The sequence below is a fragment of the Mus caroli genome, unplaced genomic scaffold (assembly GCF_978045245.1).
Source record: "Mus caroli unplaced genomic scaffold, Mus_caroli_1 scaffold_13, whole genome shotgun sequence".
Classification (NCBI taxonomy): domain Eukaryota; kingdom Metazoa; phylum Chordata; class Mammalia; order Rodentia; family Muridae; genus Mus; species Mus caroli.
This window is the reverse complement of record NW_028227268.1, coordinates 102,305,317-102,317,967: the sequence shown is the minus strand read 5'-3', so window position 1 is coordinate 102,317,967 and position 12,651 is coordinate 102,305,317. Positions and strand designations below refer to the sequence as shown.

The 12,651-nt window shown below is 39.3% G+C and overlaps 1 protein-coding gene and 1 pseudogene across 4 annotated transcripts in view; both read left to right on the top strand.

The window, feature by feature from the left end:
• Vps54 (VPS54 subunit of GARP complex) overlaps window positions 1–12,651 on the top strand; it is a 96,801-nt gene that overhangs the window by 29,779 nt on the left and 54,371 nt on the right. For 2 of the 4 annotated variants that reach the window (XM_021176328.3, XM_085829088.1), the window contains exons 2-6: window positions 1,581–1,736; window positions 3,268–3,509; window positions 7,486–7,564; window positions 10,546–10,580; window positions 12,216–12,347. In XM_021176328.3, coding sequence (XP_021031987.1) covers window positions 1,601–1,736; window positions 3,268–3,509; window positions 7,486–7,564; window positions 10,546–10,580; window positions 12,216–12,347 — 624 coding nt within the window. In that variant the 5' untranslated portion in view covers window positions 1,581–1,600. Of the gene's footprint in view, window positions 1–1,580; window positions 1,737–3,267; window positions 3,510–7,485; window positions 7,565–10,545; window positions 10,581–12,215; window positions 12,348–12,651 lie in introns of those variants that run through there. The other 2 variants (XM_021176330.3, XM_085829089.1) reach the window with 2 other exon arrangements.
• Window positions 3,858–7,304, top strand: LOC147001584 (tudor and KH domain-containing protein pseudogene; annotated as a pseudogene).

The following is a 12,651-nucleotide window of genomic DNA, read 5'->3' as shown; positions in this document are numbered from 1 at the left end:
ACTGCCTTTTCTTTGTTAGGGGGCTTTCTTGAGCAGGTTTGATTGGAGAGAGGAGAGAGGAATCCAGTTTACCAGTCTATGGGAGGCCTCAGGGGTCAACGTTCCAACTGCATGGGTTTCTTAAAAAACAAAACAAAAACAACAAAACAACACAGAAATATTAAATGTCTATGTTTTCGTTTTAACCCCAGGTGTGGGATACAGGGCTGCTTCAGACTGTCCACAGCAGCTGACTATGATTTGCCTCATGCTTTCTCGAGGTGTGATTTTTGCCGGCTGCAGATAGTTTCTGTGATTGAGTAACATTTGGAATTCTGGGGACTTTTTGGAGGGGAGATAGCCATGCTAGGGCCCCAAGAGGCAGGGTGGGTTGTTGGTTGGTTTTCATGGTTTGTGAAGTAGTCTGTGTGCAAAGAAGAAACAAGAAATTAGATGTCTGGACAGTGAAGATGAAACTTGCCCAAGGAGCTCAACAGCTGATTAGTTCCTCTAATCAGCAGGAACTAGTCTAAGGATAATGGCTCTCCCTTTCCTCACCCCGACTTTATTCAGGGATCATCTCCTCCTCTATCTTTTTTTTTTTTTTTTGTCTTATCTAGTGTTGGGAGTTGAAAGGGGAGAAGAAAAGGGGTGGAGAAAAAAACCCCACAAAATAGGAAAAAACAAGCTGTGCACAGAGATTTGAATTATGTATTTACACTTGGATGGCTTTTGAGAAAGTGCTGAAAGACTCCAAAACTCCCAAAGGGAGGCACTTACTCAAGCCTCGGGTCAGCCGCGCACCCAAGAAGACACTGAGACCGGTACTTAAGATGTATAGAGAGTAAGATTTAATACAGCAACGACAAGAAAGCACATAAAAGCACATATACCAGATATCTGGGGTCGAAACTCATGCAGCAGGTGCAGAGGAGATTCGGCAATTAGCCCAAACTTTTCACAAGCTTTTATAGGAAGGAGGCAAGGGGGGAGCAGGGCAGGGAAAATACAGGTTTTACGTCACTAAGTGATTCAGCCAAGGGTTTTTCCAAAGTGCTTTTGCAACCGTGTCCCACACTTTGGCCATGTACTTGATTCATTGGAACTGAGGTTTTTACTCACACCCTTATCTCAAAAATGTCCCTGGCACAGTCCTTAGTTGGGAGGGGTTGGACTGGGTTCGTTCCAGGAGACCCTTATCTCAGAAATGTCTCCGGAACAGTTTTCATTTGAGAGGGGGTCTGACTCTGGTGTGAGAGTTCAGAATGTACTCTGGGGTGAGAGTTCTGGTGGTCAGTAATTTTCCTCTTTCAGTGCTACTTGTTTTGCTGTTTTTGTTTGTTTTTTTGTTTTGTTTTTGGTGTTTTGCTTTTTGAGACAGGGTTTCTCTGTAGCCCTGGCTGTCCTGGAGCTCACTCTGTAGACCAGGCTGGCCTCGAACTCAGAAATTCGCCTGCCTCTGCCTCCCGAGTGCTGGGATTAAAGGCGTGCGCCACCACACCCGGCTGCTACTTGTTTTGAAAAACTATTTGTGATGTGTATTATGTCTAAGATAGATTTTGTTTGTATTGTCTTAATTATTATTTGTTTTTCATTTTCAGTTGAGTGGTGATTTTATGCAATGGCTTCAAGCCACAGTTCTTCTCCAGTGCCTCAAGGAAGCAGCAGTGATGTTTTCTTTAAAAAAGAGGTAGATCCAACAAAACACATTCGACCTGTGCAGTCACTGCCAGATGTGTGTCCCAAGGAACCCACAGGTAATTACTTTTTGAGGAATTTTCTAATGATTTGTGTTATTAAAAGTGTAGTCAGGTTTCATGTACTTACCTCAAAAGAGTAGATTTTACAATGATTTAAAACAAAACAAAAGAAAACAAACAAACAAAAACTAAAACGGGGCTGGAGAGATGGCTTAGTGGTTAAGAACACTGACACCTCTTCCAGAGGTCCTGAGTTCAATTTCCCAGCAATGGCATGGCTCACAACCAGATGCCCTCTTCTGGTGTGTCTGGAGAGTGACAGTATACTCATATACATAAATAAATAAACCTTTAAAAAAAAATCCAAAAACAAAATGTGTAGTCAACTGGGAAATTAGAATATAGGTTTTTTTTTCCCATCCCATTTCCATTAAGTAAGGAAACTGGAAAAGTATTAAAAAATGGAGTGCATATTGAAAACTGTTTGGTTAAGATATAGTGTAATCAGTTCTCACTATTGACAGATTATGTATTTGCAAAAATTCTTATTCCCTAAAATGTATTTTAGCCCCAGTGTTAAATATTTGTTGTACTTTGGTGGTATTTGCAGGTGTGTACAGAGTAGTAAAAAGTTTGAGTTGTGTAACACAGGTGTTCCTAGCTGTAAGTGCTCAGTCTTCTTTGTTCAGCTCCCGGAAGCAATACCGTTTATGGAGCCTGTTTAATGTTACACATTTTGGTTTGTTGTTGTTTGTGTTGGAGAAGTTGCTGTTTGGAATGATCTGTAGCTTAGTGCTCACGGGCTGTTTAGTGTAGGTAAACAGAAAATGTATGCTGTGCTTTATGGAGAAAGTATGTAGAAAGCTTCATTCCAGCACTACGTATAATGTTGACAGTCATAACTGTATGTTGTAATGACTGATGGATGGTAATAACTATCTTCACCCTGGAAAGTGGACAGACATACTTGCTGACTGAGGAAAGTGAGGGACAGTCGCCTCAGGGAGCAGTAATTTCACTAAATGGTGTGAGGCGTTCCCAGTGACTTTACGTAGCAAATCTGTTAACTCAAGTGGTTAGTGTACATTGTTCTTTTCTTTATGATTAATGCTACACCAGTGTTATGTCATCTATTATAAGCCAAACAAAGGGTTTTTAAATGAGTTCCTGCCATAATACAACGGGGGAAAAAGACCTGTCTTTTAAAGAAAAACTTAGGTTTTTAGTTTTCATAAAAACTAAAATTAATAAATTCTTTTTTTTTTTTTTTTTTTTTTTTTTTGGTTTTTTTGAGACAGGGTTTCTCTGTATAGCCCTGGCTGTCCTGGAACTCACTTTGTAGACCAGGCTGGCCTCGAACTCAGAAATCCACCTGCCTCTGCCTCCCAAGTGCTGGGATTAAAGGCGTGCGCCACCACGCCCGGCCCCATAAATTCTTAAAAATTAATTAAATCACAGTAAATTTTATTCTTTGCTATGGAAAAAGTTTAGTTAGCTATAAAATGGACTGTAAGCATTTTATTTTTCTAAGATCTACTTGCAAACATATAGAGCCAACTTTACATAGTTCTCTTGTTTACTTTTGCAGGTGATTCACATACTTTATGTGTTGCCCCATCTCTAGTTACAGATCAACATAGATGGACTGTGTATCATTCCAAAGTAAATCTCCCAGCAGCATTAAATGATCCTACACTAGCAAAAAGAGAATCTGACTTCTTCACAAAAACTTGGGGATTGGACTTTGTGGACACTGAAGTCATACCGTCACTCTACCTCCCACAGATCAGCAAGGAGAATTTTATAGCATATCAGCAGGAGATCTCTCAGGTAAGACCTAGTCTTGAGTTTAGTGAGCATCAAGTCAAAAATATAGAAGAGTTTTAGTTTGACTCATGTAGAGGTTTTGAGTAAGAATCTTTGAAGTTATGGGTTTTTTTTGTTTTTGTTTTTGTTTTTTTGTTTTGTTTTTAAATGTGTACAAATTCTGGTGCCCTGGGTTATGTTTCTTTCTTTAGATACATTTTAATAGATTTATCTTACTTTGGTAGTGATTTTTTTTCTTTCAGGAATATAAATTTTTATTAGTGTTAAGATTTGGTGGGACCCTACCCTACCTGCCAAGGAGGAACGGTTCTGAGAGTTACTAAAGCTCGGATGATTCGTGAGATTTAGGAAATGGCCAGGTCAGGGTGTGAGAAGGAGACGGCAAGCTCCCGGATTAAACAAACGGGTGCACAGATTCTTACAGACTCAGGATGCAGGCAGTGAGTGGATGCTGCATCTCAGTAATGATTTGTGAGATTAAGGAAATGGTCAGGTCAGGGTGTGAGAAGGAGACGGCAAGCTCCCGGATTAAACAAACAGGTGCACAGATTCTTATGGACTCGGGATGTAGGCAGTGAGTGGATGCTGCATCTCAGTAATTTGATTGTTCAGGTGAAAGGCCAAAGCAGAGTCTGTCACCACTCACAAGCAGCTCTGAGTTCCTCAGGAATGTGGGCAGAATCATAGGAAAACCCATAAGGGTTCTAAAGCCAAACTAACCTGTGACAGCAACTAACTGGGAACATTGCTACTACAAAGACACATCTTGGGAAGGTGGGCCATTGCAGCAGGCAAACAGTTGATACTGGAGACATCTTCATGAACAACTTCATAAGAGAATTGTCCATTCTTCAGAAATTAGGATCTAATCAGTGTGAAGAGATAAGAAAGTAAAAGAGGAAGTGGTGACATTGCTGCTGTAAGAACAAGAGGGTTCCTGAGAGAAACCTAACGATGACAGCTTTTTCAAGTCGAGAGCCCAAACCAGTCCAGAGGATTCCATATTTGAAAATCCCCAGTCCTGACTTCAGTACCCTGTTGTATATTTTTGTTGCTGTTTTTTAAACACCCTAACTACTTCTGGATCCAAATTGTTGGCTCCATAGTCTACAGTTGGATAAGTTTATCAGTGAGATGACCCAAGACTGAGAATATTCTGCCCAAAGAATTGACTGGGTATGTAGGAGACACTGAACAATACCTTTGTGTCTTTCCTGGTATGGAGCCTGTATCCCTGATACCTATTTTTTGACTTTAGAGACTATGAGGATTGCCCACTGAAAGACCTCTATTTTCTTGGGAATGATTTCCTAAGCTTTCTCTTTTAAGCAGTAGAATGTAGTCTGGCATCAATCATCCCTTCAGGTGAACAGTGTGAAGAGGAAGCTTTGAATGTTTGACAAACCTGTTGTGCTGATTGGAAGCCCCTGGTGGCTAAGATCTCTAGGTACATCCAGACTGCAATCTAAGCTTTGGCAAAGATCTGTTTACATAAATGATAGCAGTAACTTGATATTGAACTAGAACTAGTTTGTAAAAGATGCAAGATTGAGTTTTCTGAAGAGATGGAAGAAAATCAAACTGTCCTAGATATGTTGAAGGACAGGGCCAGAGAAACTAATTCCTCTCTTGCCAGCATGCCTACTGAGACAAAGAGATCTTCACATATCCTACTGTGCTTTAGCTTACCACCACCTTATCTGGAGATAATATCCATGAAGTTGGTGACTTACTCTGAAATCTGGCTTTAACTGTTGGGTTTGCTTTGCTGTGATTTGTCACAGGGTTTGGTGCTAGAAGAGGGGAGTCTATACAGGAGGAGAATCTGTCATCCCTATTACACACACATTTGGCCTCCTGCAGACCAAAGCCACCTTCTTGCATTGGACTTCTAGTATATGTGGCCAAATGAGACAGAGTCTGTCTCCTAGTGTTAAATCCTGGTGTTAAAGGCTTTTCTGTGGCAGGCTGTGTTCCTCTGAGGTTGGGATACTGCCAGGTATAGGCTTTGGAGGGGATAATTCTATAAATCATCTAACTTCATCAGGGGACGGTAGTTACAGGAAGGATTTGGTGGACTTCAACGTCTACAGTTGAGCTAGAAGAGAAAGACAAACATCAGCATAAATATATTAAAAGTTGGGGAGGTGGAAAGAGAATATCACTTTCCAGTCTCAATTGCTAATGTTTGGATTTTTTTTAGACAAGGTAGCCTTAGCTGGCTTAGAACTTACTATATAGACCAGACTGACCTCAGATCCAGGAATCTGCCACCTCTGCCTACCAGCTCATTACCACACCTGATAGGAGAAGGTTTCGAAACAGTGTTACAACTATTTCTTTATGAATTTTATTTAACATGCAAGTAGAAAAGGTTAGAGGTAGCTCAGGAAATGTTCTAAATTGCTAGTATAGTTCCATACCCCCTCCCTTCCAACATACACACACTTAAAGAGAGAGTAAAAGAACATGTATAAATCTGCTTAAATCTGAGTTTACTACAGCAGAGCATCTCACTGTAAGCAGATACTTTTGCTATCTCCAGACAAACGTCCAATTTTGTGCTTATGTTTTCTTTGTTTCTTTTTACTTTTTTCTTTTCCTTCTCCCCACCTCCTCTATCTTTCTTTTCCTTTTCCTTTTCTTTTGAGGCAGGGTCTCACTCTGTAGCCCTGATGTGCCTGGAACTTGCTATGTAGATCAGGATGGCCTCAAACTCACAGAGCAAACTTAAGAGTGCTGCCTGCCTGCACCTCCTGAGTATTGAGGTTAAAGATCTCAGCAACCTTCTTTAAACTGTGCTTTCTGAAAGCAAGAACTGAATGCTGAGTTTGAAATGGCCTATTACTCACTTTTAGCAAGTGATTATTAGTAATATCCCAGTTACCAGTTCAGTCATTAAAAAGTCAACTGGCACTGTGGGAAATAAGTACCAACAAAAGCTAGCCGTGCTGACGTGGGCCTGTGTGTGCTTGCTCTCACTGTGTTGCCCAACTGCCTCAACTGCTCCTTCCACCTCAGCCTCCTTAGTGAGATTATAGCCAAGAGCCGTTATCCAGATCACTACGTATTCATGTTTTTATAATTACTAGGTGTTGCATATTTTAATTTACAACTTAAATGTCTGATTTTATTTCACTTGTTTACATTGTTAATTTTGTGGAGATAGGATGAATATGGCTATATTATTGACGTTAATATGTATAATATCAGATTTGTAACAAGTATTCTCAATTATTTTTATATCTGCTAGTATAATAGAGATCTAAATTAGTGACAGAGTGGTGTTGGGAAGGATACAGAGCAATAGAAGCTCTCATTCATTGCTGGTGGGTATACAGAATGGTTTAGCACCTTGGCAAACAGTCTATAAATAACTGACAGAATGTTTCTAGGACTTTGAACACATTTCCTTGTCTCCACGTCCCACTTTCCCACTTTAAAAAAAAAATCATTACCTTATTTAGTTAATTATATTTATTGTGTGTATGTATGTGTGTGAGCATGTGCATGCTGAGGCACAGGCAAAGAGGTAAGAGGACAACACCTTTGGCAATTGATTCTCTATGCCGCATGGTCTTGGTCCTTGGTGGCTGAGCCATCTCATCTGTCTCCCATGTGTCTTTTTAGTGTCATTCATGAAAGGAAAATAAACTTTATCTCTTTATCTTTCTCTAAATCATCTATCTATCTATCTATCTATCTATCTAACTATCTACCTACCTATCTAGATGATTGGGTAAACCCAGTGCTTTACACAAGCTAGGTAAGTTCCTACCCTTTGGCTATATATATCCATATCCCTCCATAATGGTAATTGGTTCTGTTTCTATTTGTATTTAAGTTCAGAAGTTAGTGATTTTATATTGAAAGTTTCAGAAGTAATTTTTATATTTTAATTATGTTGTAGAACATTTTGATGCTTTGAATAATCATATTTCCACATAGCATTGATTATTATTTCATTGTTTTTTATTAGAGAGAGAAGATTCATGAGAGATGCAAGAATATTTGTCCTCCTAAAGATAACTTTGACAGGACTCTTTTACATATTCATGGTATGAATATATGCTATTTATAGACAATAAGCATAGCTTAACTTATTAATGAAAAAGTTATTAACATTGGAACTTTGTTTCTTATTTTATGTACTTTTTTTTTTTTTTTTAGTAAATTCTTTCTGTGTTTATTTTTGTGGTACTGGGGAAACTGTGTTTATTTTTGTGGTACTGTGGAAACTTAGTATGCTAGGCTGTACTCCTAGCTTTTATTTTTAGTAAGAAATTTTATAATCTAAAATCATAATCTTTTCTACAAGCTCCTTAGAGAATGATCGTGACTGTGATAGAATAATCCTTCAGTTTAACAAGTATTTAATTTCTTGGTATTTGGTGCATTGCTTGTTGCTTAAAAGTAAAAGAGTAAGAAATTCTCAAGGAATTTAAAGAAAAAATCCCCAAATCATAGCACTTTATATTAGTCACTTCAGCTTTATAAGATTGTACACGTACCAACTTTCTTCCTCAGCTTAAAAATGTCCCATAATTGATGATTAGGACTTGTGCTTTAATTTAGCTGGTGTGAAGCGTTTATGTATTTTGTTGGGGTTATATATTCTCTAGGAATGAAAATGAATACGCGTACACATAGGAGAGCAGTGTATACAAAGCCATAGAGTCAAGAAAGAACAAGGCATGTTCAGAGAGCTGCAAGCCTTTTACTTGTTGGCTCTACTGGGAGTAAGAAATGATGTTAAAGGAATAGGCAGGGATCAGGCCATAGAGAATTTTGTATATCATGCTCAGGAATTTTGTCTAAAGAGAATATAGAACTACAAAATAATTTTAGGCGGGCATGGTTGGATTTTTTTTTTTTTTTTTTTTTGAGACAGGGTTTCTCTGTATAGCCCTGGCTGTCCTGGGACTCACTATGTAGACCAGGCTGGCCTCAAACTCAGAAATCCGCCTGCCTCTCCCTCTTAAATGCTGGGATTAAAGGTGTGCGCCACCACGCCCGGCTTATGGTTGGATTTTTAATTGTACATTCCTAGTGAAAACAGTTAATAATAAGTAGTTATATGATGATAAGACTAGAGACAAGAAGATACTTGGCTACTGTAGTAATGCAAGTAAGAAATGGTGTCCCAATAATAGAGAGGACATGGAGGAGAAATGAGAGCAGAGCAGATGGCTAAGTAGCCTAGCTTCTGTGGTCCGACAGTCAGTTTTGGTAATGGAGCAAAACGACGCAGTGATCAGTCCTGTATTTTGTGCTTGAGCAGCAGCTATCACGGAGAGAGGGAGGAAGGATTTTGGAAGAGATGGAGGCTAGTTTAGCTGGCAGTTTGTAATTAAAGAAACATCTTGTTGGCAACCTAGAGCCCAGGAAGGAGAACTTTAGGCTGAAATGCTGACGTGCAGATTATCAGAGCTAATTCAGTATGATTGACAGAGACATGGTAGTTGAACGTAAGAGTGTCAGTGGGGTCACTCATGAGGGTTGAGTGAGAGGAAAGGGCAGATGGTAAACCACTGTGAAATGGTCTCACTTAGGTACATAGAAAATGAGGTACTCTTGACGTAGATATAGAAAAGAGGTCAGAGAAAAGGACATCCCAAAGAGAATCCACATTGGAAGTGAAAGCTATGAGTCTTAGAGAAGAGAATGATTGGCTTACAAGGTCAGAATGCTCTTTGCATGCTGAGGAGTCTTTTAGGGTTTGACAGAGTTTTAGAGTGAATCTTTTTTTCTTTTAAAGATTTATTTATTTTTATTATATGTAAGTACACTGTAGCTGTCTTCAGACACTCCAGAAGAGGGAGTCATATCTCATTACGGATGGTTGTGAGCCACCATGTGGTTGCTGGGATTTGAACTTTGGACCTTTGGAAGAGCAGTCGGGTGCTCTTACCCACTGAGCCATCTCTCCAGCCCAGAGTGAATCTTTAAAGCAGAATAATGAATGGTCTCAGAAACCTTGATACTACCTAAGAAGGGTGTACATGAGCAAGAAGTGCAGACTGTTGGTGAGGATGAACTCGACGTAAGGCACTGACGGGTTGAAGAGTTCTCAGTGGATAAGGCAGGAGAGGCGTCTGCACAAAGCTGAACACCCGTGTTTCTCTTATGCTTTGCTCCCGAGGTGGCTTCCTTGCTTCATCCCATTCCTCTACCTAGGTTTTATCTTCAGTTTTGTAAATGAGAGACAAATGAGCATATTTCCATGCAGAGATAAAAGGATTAGTTTAAGGAAAGAATTTGAAGCTATGGAGAGGCAAAGTAATGAGTGAAGCAGACTCGTAGAAGAGACATGAAGGGTGGAGTCCAAGTGTAGAAAGGCTGAATGGAGAAAAGAAAGAGGGACCGAATCGGAGATTAGCTTGGCAGGATGAAGACAAAAGTGTTCATTTGTAGATATATTTGGAGGTGATACAAACCGAGATGTCAGAGAAGAAAATCAATATGCTATCAAAAATCAGTCTTTGACCAGAAATTCAGAATGAAATTTTGAATAAAATAAAAATAGTATTTCTAGTTGAATATGTAAAATACAACTATAATCCTAGAACTTGGGAGGCAGAGGCAAGAAAATTATGAGTTTGAGGGTAGCTTGGGCTATATAATAAGTTCCAGGCCAATTTAGACAATACAATAAGACTTTGTGTCAAAAAACCAAAGCAATTAACAATAATAAATAACAAAACCCCACATTTCTATTTTAGAATTTTCTAATATAGTTTCTAAAACCACATAGCACACCATACCTAATTTTACAAAAACGTAATGAAAAGGGCATCCAAAAGACTTGGAATGGATTCACCTGTTTGTTGCTAACTGGTAAGTTTATTTGGAACATTGTCTCATGCAGTGTGGCCTATTAGAGTGGAGATAGTAGGGAGACCGAGGAATCCTTGAGGGACAAAATGTCAGTACTTCCTGAGTTAACCCAGTGCAATATTAAAGTTTTCGCAATGTATTTATGAATGTAAACTGAAAATAAATATGAAAAGTTGTATTTACCTTTTACTTTTTTTCATAGATAAATCCAGGACAGATCTGGAGCAAGTACCTAAGGTAATGAGGCTTAGCAATAAGAACACACTTTGTATATCTAACATTTTAGGATTTAATATAATATTTTTTAATACTTTTCCTTATAAGATGCCTTCAATTGACTGTTTTGACAAGTGAGACTATTTTATCTGAGAGGCCTTAAAATATATATTAACACTTTAATTTGAAGATTTCTTCAGATAAGTCATTTTTCCTCTTTATTTTTATGTAAAATATTTAATCAACAAGACATTTTTGAAATGAAATTTGCTTTGTTAAGACTCTGCTCCCTTATGGCCCCATCTCTCAACACTCCTGTATATTATATTACCCTTCATACCCTCCTCCTCGTCCCCCTCATCCCCCTCATCCCCCTTGCCCCCCTCCTCCCCCTCTCCCCCCTCCTGTTACTTACGACCTCTTGGCTATCCTACTTCATCAACACCTCTTCGCCTCCCTTAGCCTTCTTCCCAGTCTCATAGTCTGTCCATGCTTAGGCTCTTTATATGTAAGCGTTATAAGCAAGGAGCTGGATATGTCAGAATTCCTGAGACTCTGTTACTTTCCTTAATGTACCTTCCAGATTTGCCAGCTTTCCTGCAAAGTTCTTTTTTCCTTATAGTTAAGTTTCTCTCTTTTTTTCTTTTTGTTTTTTCGAGACAGGGTTTCTCTGTGTAGCCCTGGCTGTCCTGGAACTCACTTTGTAGACCAGGATGGCCTCGAACTCAGAAATCCGCCTGCCTCTGCCTCCCGAGTGCTGGGATTAAAGGCGTGCGCCACCACGCCTGGCTCCACTGAGTTTTAAATAGGGAAGTTAGTAGATTGGTACCTCTATGCAGTGCCAGGTGTCTCTGTTTTAGGAAGGACATGAGTAAGTCATTTCCACGAAGCAGGAATAAATGAAGATGAAGAGAGAAGACATGGAATCCTTAGGAAACAGAGTGACACGTTTCATTGCTTAGCTGCATGTGGATATTCTGGGTTTTAAATTTTAATTTTTTTATTCTGAACATTAATTTTGAGGAAACTTTTAGCAGGAGAAAACATAAAAGTTGTGTTAGTGGAAAAGGCTGGGTTTAATATATGATTAAACTTACTGATGCAGGCTACAGCGATCTGCACTAGTAAAGGCAAAAGCATTTTTCTGTTTTGAATTCAGTTTTTATTCATTCACATTTTTAGAAAGGAGCCTAGGCTGCCTTTAAATTCATTGCTCACCCCAAACTTGTGGCAGTCCTTCTACCTCAGCCTCTTGAGCACTGGAATTAATGCACTACCACTTGAGCTACAGGGTTTATTTATTTACCTTTAGTGTAAGTGCACAGATGTGTACCTGGTACCTATGGGGGTCAGAAGATGGTGTCTGATCCCATGGAACTGGACTTACAGATGGTTGTTAACTTCTTTATGGGCGCTGAACCAAGCCCAGGTTCTCTGCAGGTGCAGCAGATGCTCCTGACTGCTGAGCCATCTCTCCAACCCCAGTTTTTATCTTTTATGCATTTGTGAGAAATAGTTCTTGTGATTGAGATTTTTGCTTTTGCCTTTTACATTCAAGATCCAAGTTAATTTTGTTTAATGGTCTTAAAATGTTATGAGCTAATGGATATATAAAGAAGAAATTTAACTAATTTGGGACATGCATTCTTTTAATAGATTTTTATGAAACCAGATTTTGCCTTGGATGATTCTTTAACTTTTAATTCAGTTTTACCATGGTCTCATTTTAACACTGCTGGTGGGAAAGGAAGTCGCGATGCAGCCTCTTCCAAGTTGCTTCAGGAAAAGGTAATGGAATGCCTCACTGACTTCTTTCATACAGGAAGCTCTCTTCTGATTCAGTGGTACTACTTTTGAGAATGCAGATTTGCTTATTAGGCTCTACTTTTAAGACATTCTCTGCTTCCTCTCTCTCTTTCTTCCCTTGTATCCTTGTCTTCCCTTCCTCTTTCCTAGCTCCCTCTCCTCCCCTTCCCTGTCCTGTGTCCTTTGGTGTTGGGTTTGAACCTTGGGCTTCATCTATAGTAGGTCAAGTACTCTACCACTGACCATATCTCCAAACCATTGGGTTCATTTTTGTTGCCAGTCATAG